Source organism: Ammospiza nelsoni, chromosome 7 (assembly GCF_027579445.1).
Source record: "Ammospiza nelsoni isolate bAmmNel1 chromosome 7, bAmmNel1.pri, whole genome shotgun sequence".
In the NCBI taxonomy this organism is placed as follows: domain Eukaryota; kingdom Metazoa; phylum Chordata; class Aves; order Passeriformes; family Passerellidae; genus Ammospiza; species Ammospiza nelsoni.
Window position 1 is genome coordinate 6,577,773 of NC_080639.1, and position 25,541 is coordinate 6,603,313.

The window sequence follows — 25,541 nt, forward strand, 5'->3', positions numbered from 1 at the left end:
GGGTGCTCCTGGCTGTCTGCTGGTGACACCCCTGCAGTCAGCTCGAGATCTCCCGTGCTGCATTCTGCCCCCAGACCACCTTTCTGACAGGCTCCAGTGACCAGGACCTCTAAAACATGCTGGCCAGGCAATTTTCCAGGCTTCACTCTCTTCTACACAAGTTTCTACAGCTTAGCAGGATGTTCTGCAGCTCTGACCATCCTGGATAGCAAAAGGCTTTGTTATTTTGATGAAAGTGGCTTCCATGCTGTGAGCACTGGAAAGCCAAATCATTAGCAGATTAATTAGGCACACAGCCAACATTACAGCTAAAGCTGAGACCTTAAAGTTTGCTGGAAGTGGATGCCTGGCTTAATACTTAAAGCCAGTGATGAAACATGCAGGAATCAAAACAGACAAGCAGTCCCTCTCTCTCATGGCACAAATCACACGTTGAAGAGAGCACAAGGAACTCTGCAGCATCTTGGTGTGGAAAAATGCAACCAGCCTCTATCAGGTCAAGAACTGCTCATGAACAGTAAAATGGATTATATATTCTTTCCAAATCTGTTGTGAATTATGGTAAGTCATATATTCCTGATAAGTGCCTAAATAAAGTCATATATTCCTGATAACTGCCTAAATACCCAGTTCTTTCCCGGATCTTATCAGGTTCTTGGTTTCAAACAATCTTCCAAGGTGTACAATTAAATTGGTGTCAGAAAAAAAAATATCATTTGCATGTATTAATGTTAAATTTCACTGAACCTCCCTCCTTGTTTGTGCTCAGTAGGCTCCTCCATGAATATCTTTGTATTTACATGGAAAAATGGGACCACTTCTCACTTAAGGGCTGAATAAAATATGTGTTTGTGCCATGGGACAGCTCCAGACCACTGCAATCTTTCTGAGATTGCTGCCTGCCAAATGGTTCATGTACACTTGTAATTTTTCCTGCTGACATTGCAGGCACCCAGCCTTCAGAAGAAGAACACAGCAAATATTTAACAGCAACAGGTGTCAGATAGGAGCTGATCACAGGAAAGAGAAAACACATTAGCTGAAATTATAGCAAGTAAGTGTGCATGGGACACGAGAAAGTCTCCAGGAAAAGAGTGCAATATGCTGACTGCACTTAGGTGTTTGTAAATATTCTGTATTCTCACATCTTGCTGAAAGCAAACCCCCATCAGAGCAACCAACACTTCCTCTGGTGCTTGATCTGGTATACTGCCATGAACTCACTAAACAAATAGAAGTCAATTGCATTTTCAGGTATTTTAGGCAGCAAAAGGCAAAAATCTCAAAGGGAGTTCATTATGAAACAGAGCAGAAGCAACAGCGCTCACCTTTTCTTCCAACAGCTCCAGGCTTGCATAATCCCCTGAAATAAAGAACATCTTGTCTTCTACTTCACAGTATCCATTTAAACCATCAGCTCCCTCCTCCTGAAGAGGGGCCTGACTCCCTGGGCTACAGGAAGCCCAAAACAGAGCTCTCCTTTTAAAACTGGTTTTAAAAGACAGAGATCTCAGAACAAACACACAGGGGGTGCATCCCAGGTATTTCCATTTCCATTTTGGTGTTGCAATTGATACCACCTCTCTGTGACTTTAGCCTGACAAAAGGAACACATTCCACTTGAGAAGTGTCAGAATGAATCACTTCAATGACCTGGATGTAAAACACACTTCCCTTATGTTAGTTCAACTAAATGCAGCCCAAATGCATAGAAGTTTTGCATTGGCCAGAACTATATTCTTATCAATTAAACCAATAAAGACCAGGCAAGCCCCAAGCAAGCTCCCTGTGTCAGTGAGTGGCAGGGCTAACAGGCCATGGCTTCCAACCAACACCTTTCTCACTGCTGAATTTTGGAAAAGCTGAAGCTTCATCACTGCTCCTTCCCCTCAACATGAGCTCCTCTGTGGGAGAGCAGCATCCCTGCACTGCCCAGGAGCTGTGCACCCAAGAAGGCAGATGCCCATGAATTCTCATTCCCAGCTGCTTTCCCTGGGACATGGATCTTGGCAAGTCCCAGCAAGCACAAGGGAGACCCTGGATTTTGCTCTGGCAATCCTGCTTGCAAAGGTGCATGCTAAAAGTGAAAAAGGAGCTTTCCTGCTGCAGCCCCTGGAACCCACAGCCTGGGGTGAGATGGAACAGCACTGCCAGAGAACTGCAAACCTCAGCTCCCATGCCAGATCACAGAATCATGGAATATCCTGAGCTGGAAGGGACCCACAAAGATCACTGAGTCCAACTCCTGGCCCTGCACAGAATCACACTCTTTGCCCAAGAGCATTGACCAAATATCTCTTGAGCTCTGTCAGGCTTAGTGCTGTGACCCCTACCCTGGGGAGCCTGTTCCAGTGCTTGATCACTCCCTGAATGAAAATCCTTTTCCTAACACCCAACCTAATCCTGTCCTGACACAGCTGCATGGCACAGGGACACATCTCTGCATCACCTGGAATGACTTTGCTCCCTAGGGACATACCTGATGTGTTCCCAGAAATGTCTTGGGACACATCCAAGCTTGCCAGGCAGATAAACCTGTGGTGTCCTGTCCCAACACAGAGAACTAACTGGATTCAAATCCCTAACCCAGCAATTGAAATAAGGATTTGCTATCCTCCTCCTCTCCCATACCTGTTTTATCTTCTCATCCAATCAATATACAATTATTTTGGGTCAGCACATCACAAAACCACCTTTACTGGCAGAATTAAGCATATCCAGACACATCTGCATTATTACACAGGCCAAAATTGTGCAAAAACCCCATTAAGCTTGTTCTTTATTCCTGAAATACTTTCTTCCTTTAAAAAATATATTTGGTGGTGACTTTTGGGTTTATTTTATTGCAAATCACAGGTGAGCATAGAAATTATTAGATCATCACCAATTCTTTCTTGCAATGAAAGTTCTCACAGGTGCAGTGATGCATAAAAGTAGGTTTAGACTATTTCCATCCAAGTCACACCTCTGGGATTCATTGCACTGATGGATTCACTGAAGTTTGGTTTGTGCAATGTAAAACATCAGAATCACTAGAGATGCCCCCATCAGGCCCCTTGGGGATGACAGCCCACAGGCTCCTGCTGGTCAGCAGCAGTGCAGAGTCCATGCTAACACTTTCCCACACAGTTTAGCAGAGCAAGAATCTCTCTATAAAGCATCTTGGAAGCAGCCAGCAGAGCTCATACATTACAGGTTTAAAGGCAGAGAAATGGGAAATAAAGTCCTGCCTAGTCTGTGTTCCCTAAAGCAGAGACTGAACCAAGACTTCAAATTATATCCATCAGTACAGGTCTACTGATTCAAAAGGGATGACTCAACTTCCAACAAGTCCCTTGCTCAAGGTCATGGGCTGTAGCAAAGAAGAGATCTGAGCATGATCCTACATGAAATGAAAGTACACCTTTAGCCACTCTCCATCCCTCCTCTTGGTATGCATATTTTTGGTAAGTTTATCTAGGAAGGCAAACTTACCAAAAAACCACATTAATTGAAAAGGCAAGTGCTTGGATATCCTGCCAGATTTTGGATGTCCAAGCCTTCAAGCTTTTAGGTTCTAAGTACAAAATACTCTACCCATAGTTTATGAGACAGAAACATGGGCTCCATCAAAAGCCTTGAACTTACTAGCACAAAACTTCAGGAATCTGGAGAGTAAATAGGAGAGGGATTGCTAGACAAGGGAGGAACAATCAGTGCTCCAGGATTTTTCTGTGGAAAATCTCAATCATATGGGCTCAGGGAAATCATCAAGTTTAAAGAGTTAGAAGCTGTTTTGCTGTCATGGAAAATGTCTAGTGAAAACACAAAAGCCACCTTCTCCTGCAAGCTGTGTCTCTTGGAGAGCATGGAGAGCAGGAACATCCAGGAGGGGTGGAAAGATAAACAAGGGACACAGGATGGCAGGTGAAACAGGTGAAAACAGAAGTGCTCCATTGCCTGATGGCTAGTTTACAATAATAAACACATTACAAAGGGAAACCTTTCAGTGTGGGAAGATAAAATCCAGCTGATCTCTGTTCCATTAGGGCACAGCTTAAGCCTAGGAGAGGAAAAAGATCAAAGAAAAAGATTAAAGGAAGCATTTCAATTTTAAATTTTAAACACAGTCTTGATGTGACGGAAAGGAAAAGTAAGAACAGCTGAAAGACACCCTGAAAGGGTCAGGTCAGGGAGAGATGCCTTGGCTGAAGGGACTGAGGTGTTTTCCGTACTTGTCTGCTTTATTTTTAAACACCCAGAGCCTTTGCTTGAGCAACACTTCCTTGAACAAAAAGGAAGCAGAGGAGGAGAGAAGGGCTGTAAAGAGAGAAGCTAATGGGGTTGGAAAAATATGATCTCCCCAGCCATGAAAGTCAAAATTACTGTTTGAAACTGAATCCTCCTGGAGTACTACACAGGCATGGGGGAAAAGGGGAAGGGAGGGAAGGAAAGAAAGATTTATTACTTAAGCAGAACTAAAATTCTGATTTAAAAAAGGACCGTTCAATCCATACCCAAATTTCAGAACAACAGCAGATCTGAAACTGGGCTTGTAATATTTCCCTCTCCTTTGCATGCATAAAAAAGACAGGGAGGTGGACTGTGTTTTAAAGGGGAAAAAAGTCCCTTGATCTCATGAAGCCCTGAACTCTTATATTCCATTTATAGCTCTAGCTAGAATGACATCCCCCTTGATTATCAGGCTGTCCAATCCAGCTGCATGTGTCAGGACTGTATGAGGCACTAAGTGAAATATATATATGCCCTTACAGGGTTTAGCACATCGGGTCCACCTCCAGGGTACAGGCTGTAGCTCATTCTGACCACTGCTCCTCTCCCAGGAATCACTTGTTAAGTGGTTTTTGTTTGGTTTTTTGTTTTTTAAGTTTTTTTTTTTTTTTAGGGCACTTTTACTTTCCAATTTTAGCAACACAAAATGGCACCAAAGAAGGACGTAAAGAAACCAGCGGCGGCCGCGGCACCGGCGCCTGCGCCAGCACCAGCACCAGCAGCACCAGCCAAGCCCAAAGAACCTGCCATCGACCTCAAGAGCATCAAGGTAAAGGGGGGAGCATGGCCTGAGGGGCCCAGGGGACAGGGAGCACAGTCCTGGCTGGGAGCTGCTCTGAAGGCTGGCCTGGGCTTGGTTCCGGTTTGGGGACTGCAGGGCAATGAATGAGGAACCTCAGCCCGTGGATTTGCTGAGCTGCCTCAGCTTTGGAGTGTTTCAGTAGCTGGAGGGTGTAAGGCATGGTGCATGATTTAACAAAGAGTGAAGCCTGGGATGACAAATGTTGGAGTGTGGACCTCAGAACTTTTTACTCAATTGGTACCAGTCTCACCTGTTTGGTAAAGATAAATTTAAAATAAACACACAACAAAAAAAACCCCAAATACCCTAAAGTAGGTACATGAGGACAGGAATGGGATTACTGAAACATGAAACACAATGTTTTCCCATTGCACTGTATGAAACCCCATCTTTTATAGTTTAAAATTCTTTTCCAAATTTTTGAACCACCTGATGACCCTTTAGTCATGTGCTTTGAGATCAATATGACTTATCTTTAAAAGAAACAAAACAAAATAGTTTTAAAAAGAGAGATTTGGCAGTTTTGCCTGTTTTCTTTTCATTTGCACTGTACAACAAACATTGGTGAGACCAAGAGCAAGAAAGCCATGGATGGAAGCATTTCAAGTGATTTCCTCTCATCCTTATATGTTTGCTGAGAATTTATAATTTGCTGCAAATTGAAAGCAACAAAGAGAAGGAGTCTTTTGGGGGTTTCCTTCTGACTGCACTGTCATTTGTTCTCAAAATGTCTTTAGACTTTGCATGCCAATCAACATCACTAACTGTTGTCCTGACCCTTTGAAGAAAACTCCTCCATTTTGGGAGATTCTTTACTTAGGAAAGAGGAGAGGGAAGCTAAGCAGTTAAGAGATGAAGAGACAGACTAGTTTCTCTGAGTAGGACTATAAATAGTTATTCTGTACCTACCTGGCAAGCTGATTGGTCCCAGGACCAATTTGCTAAATTCTACAGAAAGAATCATGCCTATTATGGGTAAAAAAAGGACAAAGACTACTAATAAGATTTATACATGATGAATTATATTTCAGATACCTTAACACATATATTCCTGACATGTTAAGCCATTTACTGAAACTTCTCCAAGTTTACTTTAATTTTCCCAATCTATAGTTAGTATTTTTCTAAAAATGTATGTATCTTCTCATAAGATTGAAGCTGAAGCCATTGACAAGAGGTAAAAAAAAAGGCATTTTGAAATATTTAGAATTTTGAAGAATAGATGAAAAACCCACTAGTTTTGAGCATACTGTCTGAAATTAGATTAGGCCTCACGTTGCACTGGATGATGGGGAACCAAGCTAGATTTCCTGCTAAATAAATTAATATGATTTGATAGCTTTCTATCTCCAGTTATCAGAAGAAAATAGAATTTTGAACTCCATTGAACCTAGCTAATCTATCTTTGTATAAACAATAATATATTATCAGTTAAAAAATGTCAAATTGCACTCTGAGGCATCTTTGCAGTTCACTCACTTACCCAAAGGAAATAGCAGCAAGAAATATGCACTGGTAGAACAGAGAGAGCTATCCAGGTTTTGTCATATTCAGACTGATAAAAAAGATAGAATTTAGGGAGAGTTTCTTTTGAAAGACACCAGATAAAATATTTTCTGCTGGGGTCCCAACCAATCACCATGGATTGTTACCTCTTTTCCTATTTTGAGAGTTCAGGCAGTGAAGGGAAAGAATCCCAGGTTATAAGTAATTTGTCTAGAATATGTGGCAGAGTCAGGAATGAGTTTTCTGAGTCTTAGCCCAGTCTCTCAATTATTTCTCAGCACTTCCATTCAAACACCAAAGTCTCAGCATGATAAAAGTTACAGCACCATTTCCAGCACAATTTTGGAGGCAGGGAGTAGGTAAAAACTAAGGTTTTGTCTGGGACTCAGTGAATAATCGTGACCCAAGGCTCTTTACAGTGATTTACCAGACACAGAGACAAAACTCACATCACTTTAAACAAGGGGATCCACTGGGCTGTGCTTCCCTCCTCAGGGAATTAGCAGCCATGGCAGAGCTTGCTGCTTGAGAGGGGTGACTGGGAATGTCAGGCTGAATGCCACAATGATTTGGGGAGCCACACAGCAGCTAAACGCACAGAAAGGCTTTGTCAGCTTTTATAGACACATCCAAGCCCCTTGTTACAGCTGGAGTGGGTAAGGGGAGAGGTGCCCAACCAGCAGCCAAATAAGCCACATTTGGCTGTGCACTTCATTCTTAGTTGGCATCAGAAGTCATAGGCTCCAAAACAAAGATGGTGGTTTACAAACATGAGCAGTGATTCTCTTGGGGGTACCTCCCCACTCAGACACCCTTCTTGGCCCATCTTCAGGGAATCTGGTTTTCTGGACTTTTTGGAGTACACACTTTGCAACTTTGGCGCTTTTTTCCCTCCTTCCTTAAGAGAACTCAAGTGAGGTTTGTCTATCACCATCAGAAGCTGTGATAAAGTTGTGACAGGCCATTGACTCTTCTCTGTTCTTCACTGATCTCTTCAAATTAACCAAATTGGAGCAAATGTTTGGTGATTTGCTAGTGCCAACAGCACCTAATATAAGATGTTCTATTTTTCAGCAACATCTAATGACTATAAAACTCAGTAACAGGAATATTGGTAGACTCAAATCTCTAAACTGAGCCCTTTTACAGCTCACCTTGGGCTACAGTATAACAACCATAGAAAGAAAGTGAAGGCAGGGATGAAGAACTTGCTTTTTAATGGAAATGTGAAGATCTATCTCTCTCTACTCAGGGAACAGCATAAAAATTCAATCTTTGCACAAGCCTTTCCAGACCAAATGTATATTTCCAATTTTCCTTACTACTAACATGTCTTGGATTTGTATAGGCACAAAAGTTAAAAATTAAATAATAACCGAGAAGAGAACAGGGCAGTGGAAACAGCTGAGAGCCATCACTAGGAACCAACCACTATTAAAATCAAAATTACCATATAATAGATAATTTTTCTTAAGAGACCCCCAGGAACTCTGCAATTAAAACTGTGGCCCAGGACTCTCCTAAAAACACAGCTTATGTGTTTTATCAATCTTCTTCTCTCACACAAGACTGAGTGAGAAGAAATGTTTAACTCATGAGAAGCACTACTGTGGGTCTATTTCTGCAACAACTGGGATGAAACATGAATGATGCAGATGTCTCATGCTTGGTTTTGCAAGTGACAATGGGAAATGGATAAACTTCCCATTGCACAAATCTGTATAGCTTAGTTCCTATTACCAGAATGAAAAGTATGTTGGTTTTCTAGTGGAAATTTAAGAGTCTTTCCCAGCCCTTGGACAGAGCCCAGGCTCATAAAATCAACTACAATGTTTAGGGATGCAAATGCTGAAGATGCTGAGGGCAGTGCTTCACAGGCTGCGACTCTGCAGATGGTGATCTGGATGTGTCCTGACCTGGTGTCACACTAGGTCCTTTACTTCAAGGATACAGCTGAGTATCTTCTCTTGAGTACAGACAGAGACTGGGCAAGTGTCCACACTGGAAGTGAGGTTAGGGGCACACAAGGCTTCCTATACCTGCATTTTCAAGACTCAGACACCATGACATCAATTATGCCTTGCCCAACTGCAGATCAGACACCCAAATGTTTAGAAGAAAAAAAATTAAAGGCTACCAATTAGTAAAAACTTGCTAAAATCTTGTGTAACTGTGTGATGCATGATGATGATGCCTGTTGCATGGATTGTTTCTAACTGCAGAGCTCTTAAGGCAGTAAAAAGTGTTTCTCCAAGTATCCTTATTTCTTGTTACATTCACCACTTGAGTAGGTCATCTCTGAAGAGGTATTGCTTTGGATTTAACCAGAGAGAGAGAGAGAGAAACTCACTAAAATGCACTGACAGAAAGCTCCTGGGCTAGAGGGCAAGCAGCACTGCAAATGTCAGCTGAAGCACTTGGAGAGCTGTTGTGCTGCAGACAAACCCCACATGAAGCTGTGAGAGCAGGAATGTCAACAGTGGCTTTGCTCAAGAGTGCTAAGGGCTTTTTTATGAGGCAGCAGGTTTTTTACTTGAAACTTTTGGCTCAGGTCTTCAAATTGTGCCTGATTTATCTCCAGCTGTGACTCCAGAAGGATTCCTTAGGATGGGTGATCTGTTGGACAAGGTCACCAGTCCCAAGTGTCCTTACAGGTAGGAAGGGGACAAATGTCAATATGAATTCAGACTTAAGAGATGTAAAGGTGCCTCTCTGATGCCATCCAGACCAGCTTCCTGCTACTGCTTTGACCCAGCACCATCCAGGATCCAGCCCAGGACAGCCCCAGCCCCTGGCTCTGTGGACCTCAGCGCTGACATGTCACAGCCCATGCTGCTGCCAAACCCAGGACAGGCAAGGCACAGCACAAAGGTGTCCCAGGAGAGGCACTTTGGACAAGGACTGCTGCACACCAAACATCCCCTGGGCACACTGTTGGAAACAACGCACAAAAACCACAGCTTACCTTTGTTTACAAAGCTTTCAGAAGAATTTTGCCTTCCTAAACTGCTGCTAAGCAAGAAGCCCATCAAAAGTACAGACTACCCACATATATTAGTAGACATTTTTCCTTAATGTTGCTAACTGGAAAAATTGTTTGAAAAATAATGATTTTTTTTTGTTTAATTTAAACAAGACCCATTCTTAGTAATTCACAGCTTTAGCAGCATTTAAAAAAGAATACCTGCGGCCTTTGGATGCTTTGGTGAATGGCAGACTTTGGTAGAAACAGTGGAAAGCAAATTACACAAAATGTAACATTTTAAGAGCTCACAGGATAACTCCAAGTGTTAACAGGAATTATGTGGCAGAACCTTAGACCCATCAAAACAACCCCACAATATTTCTAAAATACTGTTTTAAGCCCCTTCAGAGCACAGAGATGTTGTAAAAGATAGTAATCAGATACCTGAGTTAATCTTACATAAGGCAAGAAGAAGGTGACAAATTTAGCCAATGACAAGCAGAGAAAGAAGTTGTCTGTAAGGCGATCTGAAACAAGCAACCTGGAAATTTGCCCTTGTTTCACTAAGACTTTATTACATCTTATACCCACTGCCAAGAAGCACTTTCAGCTGGCTGGTTTACCACAGAGCACTTAAATGTCAAGTAGCAAGGGTTTAAATTACATTAATACTCTAACAGTGCCACTGGGAGGCATGTTAAAACAAGAAATCCCTCCAAAAGCAGAGCTCCAGAGCCTCACATCTTGTCTATCCCCGTGATTATACACATTCCAGCACAAAAGCAATTACAAATGAGCCCAGCTGAAGGCACTTTGCCCCCTGAAGCTGGAGAAATGTGATCAAGAGTGCAGCAAGAGCACGTATCACAGCCAGACATTTCAGAAGGGCACGTTAGTTAAACGTCAAGGCTCATCCAAAAGTTTCTGCACAGCTGCAAAGTAACTGTGACGGTTTAAAAACCTATAAACTGGAAAGTGACACAAAATGCTTAGGAAAAAGGTCAAGTTAATCTGCAGTCATGTCATTTAAACTCAGAGATATTTCTGAAGCAGGCTTTCAAATCTCAGAGTATCTCACACATGCAATTTTTTCTCCTGTATTAATGGGGGTTGTTTTTATTCTTTCAATTGTGTTTCTAGGCAGCTCTGTTCTCAAAACAGACCTCAGTTTCTCAAGAACTCTTCTTCTTCTAATGTTTCTTTGCCTTGTACAGCAGGAAGCTAAATCCATTAATTTAATTAATTTTAATTCTTGTTTAATTCTTTAAAATGTTAATTCTTACTCTCTAAAACCTGTGGCATTGATTGCACAAGTTATGGAACTGAGGTGAGGGATGGGAAAAGGACAACCTGCTTTTCAGAGGGGTTTGGAAGCTGTGTAATCCTCCACTCAGTGATGTCTACTAGAAAAGATGTGCAGCTGTATTAATCAAGGAGCAGACATTAATAGTGAGCAGGTATCATATAAACTACTGTAGGCACAATCCTATCTTAACTTCATTAAAAAAAAAATTTAAACCTCTCCAGTCCTGAATAGAAGGCTAAATATACAATAAGTATCTTAGGAGAATCTCAAATTTTCTCCTCTCTGATTTTCCAAGATATCCAGTATGTCTTAGTATCTTTTAAAGAGACAGCACCTTGAAATAGCTGGTAATTCTCTAATGAACTTCTAAGATGATCTACTTCTTGTTATTCATGCAAAAGGTAACAAACAAATGGAGCAGTTTAATGCTTTAACTTCCAGCAGTACCTTCTCCCAGGGTTTTCCATCCTGTCCAGACCTTTCCTGAGTTACAGGGAGCACAAGGCAGCTGCCTCTCAGCACAGTCCCAGTGCCCACCAGCCTAAAGAGGTGAGCACAGCATCACACTGCAAAGCTCGGGGCCCTAAGGCACAGAAACCAATGATTTGTGGGAAATCAGGAACTCTGTTAATAATTTGGAAATTTTTGTGGATTGAGTCTCCATTTAACTGGTGAAAAAGAGTTTGCACACAACCCCATCAGCCCCACCTCTGAGCTGGGACCTGGTCAGAATACCTCTGGCACGAGAATTACTAGAAAGTAGTCACAGACAATGCAAGGAAAAAACAAATAAAACAACCAAACTCAAAACACACTACCTTTTTCTTTGGCACAGATAGCCCTCTGGATAACAACTCTGCCCATAGGGCTATATGAAATTAGAGAATTCCAGGTAGTTCTGGTCTTTCCCATGTGTTGCAGTTGCTTCAACCTCTCATTCTTTTTGCTAGGGATCGGCATTCAGTTTTTGTTAAACTGAGCTCCCTGAAATATCCAAATCATCCCTAAAGCCTCAAGACTCAGTGTCCTCTGACAATGCAGAGAACACTGCCAGGATCAGAGCAAAGACCAGATCACCGCAAAATACTTCTTTGTCCCTTTTGAATTTTCTGAAAGCTCCTTTTAGAATTGGAAATCTCACCTTTAATTTCTTTTAAGGAGTATATGAAATATTTTTCATCTAGGCCATTTTGTAGCTGCCCTTACTGAAAGCAAGTACATTTTAACCTCCCCAACAGTTCTAGTGTCTTAGAGCAGATTCTTAATTTAAATGAGTGCAACATGTCCATGCTAGAATATTCCTCCCCAGTAAAACTCCATCTAGTGAGATGTTATTCAAGGATCAGTATTAAAATGAAGGGCTGATACAGTGCACTAATTTTTCCTTATCTGAACTCTGAGCCAAACTCCCATATGGTCAAAAGACAATCAGCTTATATGTAGGCCCTCTAAGATGATAATATTTGATAGCCCATTCAAACCAGATGACTAATCCAGGTATCTGTATCTGTTTTTTATAACCAAGATAAATGCACTCCAATTATTTTCTGCTTGGCATCTTTTGGAATGAGTTTTGTTGTAGCCAAACATAGAACCTACCTGTTCAAGAGAAGGAGTATAAGTTTTCCCTAAAACAAAAACAAAAAACCAAACCAAAAAAAAACCAAAACAAAAAACAAATTTAAAAATTCAAATCTGTTTTCAGGGGAACATTTCCTAGTTGCCAGCACTGGAGAACAAGATGCTGAAGGCAGAAAGAAAATTCCACAAAAAGCAACATACTCCATTGACCTAGACACCATTTCAGTCTTTCAAAAGCTCCTCTATTAATGCATGGGCACTGATGGCCAAGGTCTTGAGGATTTTTCTCACTCACCTGAATTCCAGCCCCAGCCAGTGTAAATCAGGAACTCTGCACTGTGCTAAACCTATGTCAGCAAACCCAGGGCAAAACCATCAGCCCCCTTTCTATGCAGCCACACCTGATTGTGGCTACACCATTGTGAACACACCCCTGTTCCCACAGGCTAATAGATTACAAATAGCAAAAAACCACCAAAATCCAGGAACAAACCAACCAAAAGCAAAGAACTGTTAGCTTTTTTTTTTTTCATACTCAGTATAATTCCAGGTATTTCTAAAAAATTGCAAATAATTTGTTTGAACAGAGCATTTTCCAGCTAAAATGGCAAGCTGAGAAAAATCTTTGCAGTTGGATCTTTATTTTTTTTAATAGGAGGTAGGAGGTTGGTATCTCAAATCCACTTAATTTGATTGCTCAGTTTTTTAACACCAGTAAAATAATCTGATTGGATTTGATTCTCTCATTCAGAGTATTCAACATACTGAAAACACACAGTGGTGGAGGTCATGCTTCTCTTCAGGAGAGGAGCAAGCTATAAGAGAAGGTTTTCCTCACTAATCACATTTCATCATTAGACAACCAGAAACAGTGACTGCTTAGCAGGGGCAACCAATAGAAATTAAAAGGGGGGATTTGAGTTCAGAACTGGGAGTCTGCTGTTGTCACACAACCATTCCTGCCCTGGCTTCATGGTACTCTTGATCTTGTTGAGGCAACAGGGAATGGAAGAAGCTTGGAGCAAAGTTTGCCAGTCCTTTTACAAGTCATAACATCCACTGAGGTATTTGACCTGGTCTTGGGGGATGCTGCATGGCAGGCCTTGAAACTGCAATCTCTACCTCCTGCTCCCTGTCTGCAGGCCCACCATGACCACCCTGCAACCCAAAAAGCAAATACCCTTTTCCCCACTGTGAACAGTCATCCTTCCAGTTCACAAAGGCTTTTGGGGTGCTTAGCTTCTATCACAGCTTCTCCTTTACCTCAACCTCATAAACACCTGAGCAGCACCACATCTGTACACACCTGGGAGCTCCAAACCCAGCACCCTGGTGCCCTGCCTAACCCAAGCCCCAGAGGAAAAGCATCCTAGAGATCCCAGGCTCCTATGAATACAGATTTCCCACTGCCCTGCAGGGTACATCTACACATCAGCCACTAACTTCATACAATTGGTTCAAAACTGCACAGATAATTTTTCCATCTAAAATGTTAAAAATTTGGGAAACAATGATCAGAGTGTGCAGAGGAAGAGCTTCCCAGAAGGATTGTCAGCTTCTCTGTTGACAGATAACTTTTCTGCTCAGTGTCAACAACTGGAACCCCTTGAGCAGACAGGCAGCAGTACTACTCCATGGATTATCCATGTTGAGCAAAGCCCAGCAAAGATATGGGGACCATTCAACTGCATCTCACCCATCCTGCAAGCCACGTGTGGAACCAGCCAGCTCCTCACCCTCACTGCTCCTGACTCTACAGCTCATCAGAGAAGTAGAACCCTTCCCTATAAGGAAGTCTTGGTAGGTCTGGACAAGGAATATCTCCTCCTGATGGTATGGACCCAGAAAGTGCTGACATGAATCAAACTTATTGCTTGTCACTCCCTGCCCCTCTTCAGCCTCCTAAAAATAGCCATCATAAGATGTCTATCAAGACATGGATCCTCCTGTCACTTTGCCCTAAGAAAGCTAAAGAACTCGCCAAGGGGAGGGACCTCTTCCTTCTGACACCTAATCCAGGCAATGCCGTCAGCACTGCCGGATAAATAAGGGGAAGAAAGGCAAGGGAAGCAGGACCACTCTCAAGACCTCCCAGCTAATCCTTCCTGCTGCCTGCTGCTCTGCATTTCCAACTCAACCATGGTGGGTGCACTGCAATAGTTAGCAGCCAGCCAGTGTAGTTTACAGAAGTAAATAGGGCTTCTTGCCCATGATAGGTCTTGGGGGGTGGGGGAAGGACAGTTCAGGAGACAGTTTAGGTTTGCTTGGTTTTCCTGTTAAAACCTAAAAGTTTTCCAGTTAGCCTCCAGTTTTGAACCAGGCAACAGTAGTGGTGCAGCTCCCACAGCTTCTGACAGAAGGGTTACAATTTCCTAAGCTTTTTTTAATCAAATGCAACCAGCTAAAGTGGCAAGGAAAAATAATATTTTATATAAACAAATATAATGCATTAGTACTGTATGAAACAGCGTGCAATCAAAAACTAATCTGAGACATAAAATTTAAAGGAATAATTTAATTTCTATGTTAATAAAAAACAGCTGCTTGTTTAGAAATATTACTTCAAATTGTACAATTAAATTGGATCTATGGTAAAACAGTAAATGGACCTGATGGTAATTAATTAGGGGTTTTTTTAGTTAAGAGACTTTCTATTTTTGTTGCTTCCGGCCACAGCTCTGTCTTTTCCTAGGATACAGATTTTAAGGAAAACTTTAAGAATAGACTTGCTGGTGGATTTTTATGCAGGAAGTTGCTAGATTAGGTTGCTATGGCCTAACTACATTAGGCAAGACAGAAGTGAAAGCCTCAGGTACTCGGTGCTATTTACTTTCTCTCAGTGCATTTTCAGCAGTACTAGTTCTCTTTTCTCTCTCTCTCTTTTTCTCCCCAACTGCAGTCTTTCTCTGCTGATGAAATCAATGGTAAGTGAAATCAAAGTTAAACTTTACCAGGGGGAAGGAGGGGGAACAAAATAGCTACCAAATGCTAAATATTCACTAGCCTTAAGAGCTCTTTTGCTATCTGCATTACTTCTGCACATTTGACAGGCCACATTTTTGCTCTTCTGGAAGATGACTCATGGATTGAGCTGGATGCTTTAGAAAACACACAGGTTCTCCCCCAGCCCCCCTTCCTAAGCTATTTTTTGTGATTGATTTCCTTCCAACAGATCGAGTTCTCCAAGGAGCAGCAGGATGGTAAGTTACAAGAGAGCTGATATCTTTTACATGTGTGTGGGTTCAAAAAGAGCTGCGGGCTCTTTTTAAGAAATTAACTTTTATAAAACAATGAGCTCAGACTTCCTCTGATATAAATCACCACACTCTTGACTTCAGAGCAGTGATGACTTATGCTGAACAAGAAGGTGGCTGTAGATCTACATGTAATTTATCTGGATGTTTGTTTACATGCTGTGTGAACTGAGAAGTTTATGCCATGATACAAAGAGGAAAAATACTGTCTCTACTTACTGAACATTCTTCACTTGTGCTCCTGTTCTGGCTCTTCACAAGGATGCTGAAAATAAGTCTTGAACTTGACAGTCCCAGGGGAAATAGGCAGAAGGAGGACAACAGAAGGAGGAAGTGGGCTGAAAATTTAACTTAGCTGCAGTGACTTTGCAATCTCACATGAACAGAAGATGCAAGAGTTCTGTATGTCACTTTTGCCAGGAGGTGTTCTGGAGGCTGTTTAGCTGTAAAAATATTCTTTTTAAGCATGGAAAGAGTCAGCAAACAAATGACTTGTGCAAATTGCTGCTTACACAATGGTGTGGATATGCTGCACTTCTTGAGCATCTTGCTATATTCTTTGATTCACAAGCAACTTGCAGCTTCCAAATTTTTTGTTTCAGTCTTCTAGAACGAGACAAAAAACCTGACATGAACAATAATTCTTACTGAAGCTCTGGAAATTTAATTTTAAGTGTTTCAAATAGGCTAAGAGATGCATTTGGGCTATATATTAAGTAATATTTTAAAAAGTCAAAAAATCAGTAGCCCATACAGTAGACTGAAGAAAGTGTTTAGAAAGGAAGAAACAAGGATTTCCTAGAAATTCAGAGGGAGTGGAGTAGCTAGAAACAGATCTTGAGAGAGCCCTAAACTTTGTGAAGATGAGCCTGCACTCAGTAACTCCATCAAAGCAATAAGGAGAGGGACAGTGCAGCAAGTGAGAAAATTCTCTTCTTGCAGTCCAAACTCTCTTGGTCACAAAAGAAGTCATTTGGACTCTTCCTTACTTCTTGATTCTGAAAAATTTTACAAAAGGATTGGGTAGTTAATGGAAAAATGTCCTCAATTCAAAGCTGCTGGCAATATTTTGAAAGCAAAATATTTTTTTCAGCTTCCCTATGCATTTCAGATCATCCAGCTGCTGTATTTTTGCAATGGCTGAACCAAGCAGCAGAGCAAATAGCAACTATTTGAGAGAGAGAGAATTTCCCAGAAGCAGATATGCCCACCCTCAGTAACTATTTCTATCTGCACAGGCTGATGCCCCAGCAGCTGGGTAGTACCATCCTCAGACAGACTTTGAACATGCTTACTCCAGCAGAGCTATAAACTAGGATTGGCCCTTAAAAAAAAAAAATTTAAAAATAAAAGCTTCAAAATAAAAACCCACAGCAAAGATATATGGCAGTGAAATGCTTGCCTGAGAGACAAAAATCAATCTGTCCTTTTCTCCAAGCTGGGGAGCTGTGTTCAGAACTCAGTGACCATAAAACTTGATGGGATTTACAAAATGGAGAAACTCTCCTGATGGCTTTGCTGTTAGCACACTGGCATTGTTTTATACCTCACTAAATGTCATTGATTTAGTAGATGAAAGATCAGATCATACAATATAAATCACTGCAGCTCCACCCATCTCAGCTGCTGGAGCTGATATCAGGAAGCTCTGCACTGGTCCAGAAGGCCATAATTTCATACCCTGCAATGAAAGCTGCAAGGAAAGAGAGGTAGCAGCAAAGGGTTATAGGTGTCTCACATGAGACAGTAAGAGGATTAGTTTCAGATGTATTAGATTACAGCCTAGCAGGCTGACACTGTGGATCAGCACTTTTACTGGGTGCCAGCAACAACTCCATGGTGGTACAAGGAAGAGTAAAGCAAAACCATAAATACCTCTGCATCACACCCCCAGCACAAGATGAATGAAGACATGATCTGAAATGTGGCTTCTTACTCCTAAACCTGCCCCAGAGCAGAATGAACATGGCACAGGCTGTGGAACACAAAGCCTGTGTGGCTGCTGGATGAGAATCATGACCAAGGAAAAGACATTTTACTCAGTTTGCTTGGAGCTCAAGCACAGCATCATCAGACACTGCCATGCAGAACAGATCAACAGCACAAACCAAGATGCTTGTGGCAATGGGGTTCAAAGACAGCTTTTTAGCCACCCAGTTGTCCTTTGTCCCCTCCTCTTTTTTTAAAGCCACACTTCTTCATTCAAATTCTCTAAAAAGCCAAAAAATAGAGTAATATGATTGACATGGAACTTCACAACAGAAGATGAAGGCTGGTGATGCAATGAAGGCAACTACCTGTGCTGATTTTTGTAGGAGAAATGCCTGTACCCAAAGGTCTTGTCCAACAAGGGGAAATCAGTGAACACTGATCAGCACTGAAAGAAGTAAAGTGAAGTCACAAAGTGAACACACTGGAAAGGCACAGGAAAAAGCACCACATGAGTAATTCCACTGGAAAAGTGGAATATTCTTGCATAAGAAGCAGGGACAAACTACAAAGAATAGATAAAAAGAGGGAACAAACATGTTTGGAAATCACACTGTAAGACAATTTTAAGGTAAAAAAACAGTAAAAGCATTTGAAATCCACCTTCAAGTTTCTTTTTAGCACTGTGTAGTTGAGGTGCTGGGATTGCAGGCAGAACCCACTGAAGCAGGCAAAGGTTTTGCACTGCCAGGCTCTTGAGAGTCCCAGTTCTCTGGAGAGATAAGGTGAAGTGGATAACAACATTTTACCATCTGCTGCTACATCATGTGAAGGAACCTGTGCTTGAATGACAGTGTTGGTAGAGAACTTATCTTTCCCTGTACTTGAAATAGATACAGGGTCAATCAAAAAGCTATTGATGGCTATTACAGCCAGGAAAGACATGAAAGGTAGATATAAAAGTTTAAAAATAGTGAAAGCAAAATGTCAGAGGGGAGGAGTTTTTCTTGGGACTATGGGCCAAAGATTCCCCTGGCTAACTCCCCTGGAGTCAGTGGAACAGTGCCAGGAAACAGCAGGCTCACATCTTTGTCAGCAGGGAGCTGCCTGGCTCAATGTTGCTCTTCTCTTGCAGACTTCAAGGAGGCCTTCCTCCTCTTTGACAGGACTGGTGATGCCAAGATCACCCTCAGCCAGGTTGGCGATATCATCCGGGCACTGGGGCAGAACCCAACAAATGCAGAAGTCAACAAAATTCTGGGGAACCCCAGCAAAGAGGGTAAGTGCCCTGCTGTCCTTCGGGCTGCTCCTGAAATTGGGAACAGCCATCAGGCAACAGCAATAGTCACAGCAGGAGAGAGGGAAGCTTGTGCTCTGGTGGGAAGCAACAATACATGGTATTTCACTCATTCCTTTGGAAGAGAATGATGCTGGTGGGGAATAGAGGAAAACCTGCCTAAGACATGGAGAATTCTCTCTAAGGACTGTTTTGGTGTCAACTCAGTGTAGCACACACTCATTGCCCACAGTCCTTTAGTGCCCCAGCCTTTGCCTGAAGAGCTGTGGGTCCATTTCTAACAGCTTTCAGTCCTTCCAATGCAAGGACTTCTACAGAAGCCAAGACATTCCCCGGGACTGGAACCCACCTGTATATTTCAGCTGACTGGAATGATCTTCCCAAAGCTCCTACAAACATGGGCACACCGAAGCATACATTGGTCATTTATTACTGAAGCCATTTCAAAATTCTTTTTCCTCCCTTTTAGAGATTAAGAAAAGGGTAAATACTATATTCCCCTCATTTTAACAAGGGCCTAGAAGCAGGTGACCCCTGATTTCAGTCATACAGGCTAAATTATATTCACATCCTCTGGCCTGGCAAAGACATCTCTGAGGAGCAATTTAGAAAGCTTTGGTACCAGCAGGAAGCATTGAGGACTAACACAGAGGTAAAATCATACCAGGACTTTCAGTGATTCAGCAATAACTGAAAATGACTGATACAGCTGCATAGTAAAATAGGTTTTGTAACAACTGTGTAATGAGCAATATCTGCCCATCTATTTCCATCTATTATATTTTGTTGCTGCCCAGATGAAGGCTGGCAAGAAAGATACAGGAGGGAGGAAGAAAGAATAAAAAAAAATTATTTTATTTAGCAGCCTTGCTCAAAAAAAAAAAAAAAAATACCAAAAACCCCAAAACAAACCAAAATGAGAAACACTTGGGGAAGTTCTCACTGAGGACAACAAGTTTTGCCTCATGAGAGGAAAGGGGTTAGATGGACTAAGCTCGGGAGGTCTTAAACCTCCATTGTGGACATGCCCAAAACTTTCCTAGTTTTCCTTAGTTTATTCTTTTGCTAATAGGCTCTGCCACCACATCCAAGAGACCCTGAAGAGGCCAGTAACTTGTGAGCAACCTCAGCATCTTGTCTAAGTCCCCTCATCCCATTCTGGTTACATTTTCTCCATTGCTGGGGATCAAGATTTTTGTTTGACTGTATTCTACAGTTCCCTCACTCCCCAAATTTTTTCAAAGATTAACTCATTCAGCAAATTTCATTTCTGAAAGAAAAATAAAGCATACAAGACTATGTGAGAAGGATCATGGATGTGAAAACTAACTCATAGGATAAGAGAATCCAGATTCTGCAAAGGAACTATCAACTTCTGAGGCAAAGACTAAAGGCTACAAAGAGCTGTGAAAAGCTCTCCCACATTTGAGGGCAAATATGCCTAAGGAATACACTTACAAACACCTAGCATGTAACAACTGGTGGTTTTTTTCCCAGAGATGAATGCCAAGAAGATTACTTTTGAGGAGTTCCTGCCCATGCTGCAAGCAGCTGCCAACAACAAGGAGCAGGGCACCTTTGAAGACTTCGTTGAAGGTCTGCGTGTCTTTGACAAGGAAGGCAATGGCACAGTCATGGGCGCTGAGCTCCGCCACGTGCTGGCTACTCTGGGTAAGGATCATCCTCTCTGCAAGCACTTCCAGAGCTCTTTGCAGGCATGAGAGAGCAAGGAAAGGTAGCCCAAACAGTTTGAAGAGGTAGGAGGCCACCAAGTGAGACAAGACTTTGGGTTTCCTAACTTGAATCCACAAAGAAAGCAATCAGAGATTTGGGGTTCCCGCTAAAGACCAAAGGAAATGGCTATGACATCTAAATTCAGACAAGATGTTAATACTGACTGTTATTTGATGAATAGAGAGAAAAGTCTGTACATCTCAGTGACATAACACAAATGGACAAAAGTAGAGGATTTGCTGTACAGAAATTTCTTTACTCTGTAGGAATAACTGGAATTCTTATGCATATATGTCTCTGTCTTCTAAAGAAAGTTAAAATTCATTAAGCTTATATAATATATAGGTGTTTTTTCACTAACTCAGAAAATAAGAAAAACCTTTGGAAAAGCTGTAGGTTTCAGCCTCAGTTTTGTGTGGAAGAATGAAACGAGTTCTCTCCACTCCCAGGTGAGAAGATGACAGAAGAAGAAGTAGACGAGCTCATGAAAGGTCAGGAGGACTCAAATGGCTGCATCAACTATGAGGGTAGGTGCAAGAGCTCAACACCCATCCTACACTTCTCCTTTCTTTTACAGTTTCACTACAGTGGGCATTTAGCTTGTCAGGCAGATCAGACAAAGCTCCAGCTGAGTCAGGTCAAAGGCCCTGTGTGTGAGAACAAGCATGGCAATGTGCTCATCCTGCAGTCACACCATGCCAAAGACCCCATTCAGACACAGCACAGGAGGCTGTTCTGGTCAACACCAAATCTCTGGACTCTGACTTTCTGCAGAGCAGTTGCAGTGATTGTATCCAACAGCTACTGTCTTATCCCATTTAAGCAAGAAGAGAACTTGATTTGTACAACATTAAACACTTAAAATTTTCTATCACCATATCAGATCAAATCCAACCAGGTACATATTTTTAATGCCATCAACTCATGAACAGCTTTTAATTTTAGGGCTATTTCCCAAAGTAATATTTGCTGCTCCTTCTAACTAGCATATCTGTATTTTTCCACAGCATTTGTAAAGCACATCCTGTCAGTCTAAGAGGAATTCTCCAGGTACCAAATGGTATGTTCTTCTCATTTGTACACTTAACTTCATCTGCTTGCTATCCATAAAGGCTTCTATAGACCCATGGCCAATAGAGCTACAAAACCATGCCACCAACATTTCCCCAACAATATGAAAAGAATAAAATGAGACTGTTGTCCAAAAGCAAAGATAGCTGGACTGCAGGTTCCTTGCTCTTGTTCACAGCCCTGTAACTCACTGGAGTTCAGTAGATTTTTCAAACACAATGCAAATTGACAACCTGAGACATTTATCCTACAAGCACAGTTGAGATTGTTTTTAAATGGAAATCAAAGCAACACCTTCCAATAATTTGTAGATTTCTAATAAGACAGAGCAGCCTGAATACTCACATGAGTTACTTGAGAACAAAATAATCTTCAAACAAAATAATCATCTGAAGAAGAATATTGTCACAGAAGAATATTGATCAATAGCCAAAAGAGGGCTTCAAAAGTACCCAATTATTTAGCACTTCTCCTACAAGTAGGGGAAAATAAAAACAACAACCCCTCCCTGCCCCCTAGCATTTATATGCTACTATTTTGTCCAGAGGATGGGAAAAAAACCCAAAAAAATCACAAAAAAACAAACACCAAAACAGCAGCTGTCTTTAAAATGCAAACAAACTGTGGGTTTCTGTGAACTGTCAGTTATTCTATCCAAGGAAATACACATTCCCAACTGTATGAAACAAACACCTCAAAACAGAAATCAAGGGCTCAGTTTGTCATTTAGCAATTGTTTCTTCAGCTAACATTAACTTCAAATACAACTCTCCCATTCCTTCCCAGAGCAAGCCAAAATTAGAAAGACCAGCTGGCACTCAAGATTTGCCTGAAATTCTTGCTCAGTCTGTCACCATCAACATGGAAACTGCATAGAACTGGATGATAAGACTCCAACCCTACCATTTTTTTACCAGCACATCCATGGATATCATCTTTGGTCATTGAAAAAACCACATGGTGGTTTTTTTTGCTTTTTCCAAAGCAAACTACATGGAATAAACTCTACCATCCAGGGTCCATCCATCCCACCCATCTCTTTCCATGTTATTTGCATTGAAACAATGTAATTTATTGGAAAAATAAAACATCCATAAATCCTTGTGGTCACTTTGTGGCTATGAAGTCTTTTTTTTTTTTCCCCATCTGTTCAAACCCACTCAAAACAGCATTCAGCAGTTAATTAATTTTCCCTGTACATTGCATACCATAAAAATAAAGTTTTATAAAAAGTATAAATATGGACATTTCCAGTATCACTTGACTTGGTCTTAATGAAAAATTCTTTGAGGTCTGGGAGGAGGAATAATTAATTAGGACACTATCACCAGCATCAGCATTTACAACATTTTTGGAAGAAGAAGACCTGGTATCTGTTGTCAGAACAGCTCCAAAAGTGGCAAGATCCAAAACCAGGCAGGATGGCCCTGCTGCAGGGGACTGTGCAGAGCCACTTTTCCCAGCCAAATCTCCTCTGTACTGCTGCAAGAGCAGGTAAGCAGCACTCTCAGGAAAGAATCCTCCCTGCTGCCTTTATTTACAGCTTTAGGGACAGCTAGAAAGAGCAATCAGATGTTACAGACACTGTATCTGGGAACAGGCCCAGCACCAGGCAAGAAGAGGCCAACTACCCCTGCTGCAGCAACAGTGGGAATAGCCATTGCTCAGGGAAGTATTGTTGCATCCCTGCCCTTAAATAAAGAGAGCTCCTCTCTCTTCCTTAAGTGTTCATGAAACTCCTTTAATCCCCATCTGGGTATCAGCCAGATTAAAATCCTACCTTGCCTTATTGAGCTGCTATGCATGAAATGGCCATAACTCAAGTGCCAACAGGTGCAGGGCGGGTGGCTGGCACCAGAATAAACCACAGCCGCTCAAACAACAGCTGCCTCTTCTCTGAGGCTTCCCAAAGAATCTCCATTTAAACCCTCACCATGCTGGCACACAGGGCCAAATGAACGTGGGAATTCCACCCTGCCCAGAGACTTCTGCCAGCAGATCGTTTACAAAGGGTTGGGGTTGCTCCACTCAAAATGCAAAAAAAAGCCTGGATGGAAGAAAGAAGTAAAAAGGAGTTATTAAACTTTGTCCTGAAAGGGCAATTTTAAAAAGTGCAGGATACATGAGCAGACTCAAAACACTGCTTGCTACACATCCTCAACATCCTGTCTGTACACCCATGCTCCAAGCAGTTTCTCTTTTCAAGAAGCTGTGGACCTCAGTTGGGAATGGAAAAACTGAAAACCAAACCAACATTTTATATATCTATATCTATATCTATATCTATATCTATCTATCTATCTATCTATCTATCTATCTATCTATCTATCTATCTATCTATTTATATTTATATGCTGTCAGCCTCTTTTTCACACAGCACTGATATATGGTCACAAACCTGCCTAGTCCAAGGCTGGACAAGGCCCTAAAGGAAAGGCTGAATTTCCATCACAGGTTTTTTTGGGAATTGCAAGTTTTACTAAGTTCTAAAATATTTGGGGCTCAGGCAACTCACAAAGTCAGATGACTTCGCACCATCATAGAAGCAGTTTTTAAGCAGTTTTAAAAACTAGAAGTTTTAAGCTCACTAGTTTTTAAAAACTCATATTCAAATTTTTGTTTAAAACAAAATGCCAGATTATGGGACATAATGAGGCTGACAGTGTTTCTCTGGATTCTAATTGCAAGGAATCAAGGTAATACTAATTACATTACTCTTACTCCTCAAAAATTAAAGTACAAATAATTGTTGCAGACAAAACTGATGAAAATGAAGAGAATACTCCTTTCCTATTAAACTGAGGTCAAGCCTTAGAGTATTTCATAGAGCTGGAGTGGGTTTTTATGCTATCCAAAGGCTTTAGCAATTTTAAAATATTTCCGCCTAAATTGACATAAATATCTGGAAAAAAATATTCACATTCTCATAAGATCTTAACTCAGTCATTTATAAAGAAAAGCAAATACTTTAAATACTACTAATCTCTTTCAGCTAGTGACACCTTCAACATAAACCCTTTTTATTCATCCATTTTGAAAATGAAGAAACAAGATGAATTGGAAACCTAATGAAAAGGGATTTTGGGGGCTTTTTTGAGAAACACACAAAACTGTATTAAAATCAGCTTTGATTTCATCAATAAATCCCACTGAAATCATATTAATCAATAAATCTCATTGAAATTCCCACCAAATCTGAAAGCACAGTATGGAAATGCATAAACAGCTTTAGTGCCTCATCTGTAGGAGAGCAGAGAAACCTCTTACTTTGGCTCAAAACCATTTAAAGGTTGATCTTTTTTCAACCTCCTGCCTCCGTACTAGTAAAACAAGCATCACTCGGAGCTTTGTTCCTGGAGAGTGCTCCTCAGAAAAGGCTGCTTGCTCTTATATTTTGTGTTCACCTAAGGAAAGAAATACTCTGCACAACCAACCCCTCCAAGAGTGACTGGAGGCCCCAGCAGCTGAGGAAGGAAAGCCAGCCTGCATCTGTTCAGGCTCTGAACAGAAAAAGCAATTCTCAGTCTCTGTCATCTGATCCCTCTTGCCATCACTACATTTGCTTTGTATTTTAAATAGAACATGGTTAATGAACATACTTTCCACTACTCCACCCAAGTGACAGTTTAACTCCTCGGGACCAAGACTAAATTCCCAGAGGAAGGTCAAGCTGTGAGTCACCAGTCCTTGGTATGCAGCACTAGAGCCAGCAACTGGCACAGGGAGCAGGGCAGCCTACTAAACTCAGGTGGAAGTGTCAGAAAGTTTGACAAGAGGTGATTCCAAGGATGTAACTGTGCTCTTGGTAGAGCTGTGTTCATTGA

At 41.5% G+C, this 25,541-nt stretch overlaps 1 protein-coding gene across 2 annotated transcripts; it reads left to right on the forward strand.

Annotated features, from left to right (window-relative positions):
• Positions 1–4,787: 4,787 nt before the first annotated feature.
• On the forward strand, positions 4,788–22,827 carry MYL1 (myosin light chain 1). Of its 2 annotated transcripts, none has more exons than XM_059475757.1 (7): positions 4,788–5,041; positions 15,605–15,632; positions 18,751–18,894; positions 20,410–20,583; positions 21,096–21,173; positions 21,654–21,706; positions 22,504–22,827. In XM_059475757.1, exons 1-6 carry the CDS (start codon positions 4,919–4,921, stop codon positions 21,680–21,682), a joined length of 576 nt encoding a protein of 191 aa, XP_059331740.1. In that variant the 5' UTR covers positions 4,788–4,918; the 3' UTR covers positions 21,683–21,706; positions 22,504–22,827. The 2 variants fall into 2 exon arrangements, with proteins under 2 accessions (XP_059331740.1, XP_059331741.1); XM_059475758.1 differs by lacking the exons at positions 4,788–5,041; positions 15,605–15,632 and adding exons at positions 14,452–14,574; positions 15,332–15,356.
• Positions 22,828–25,541: the final 2,714 nt, after the last annotated feature.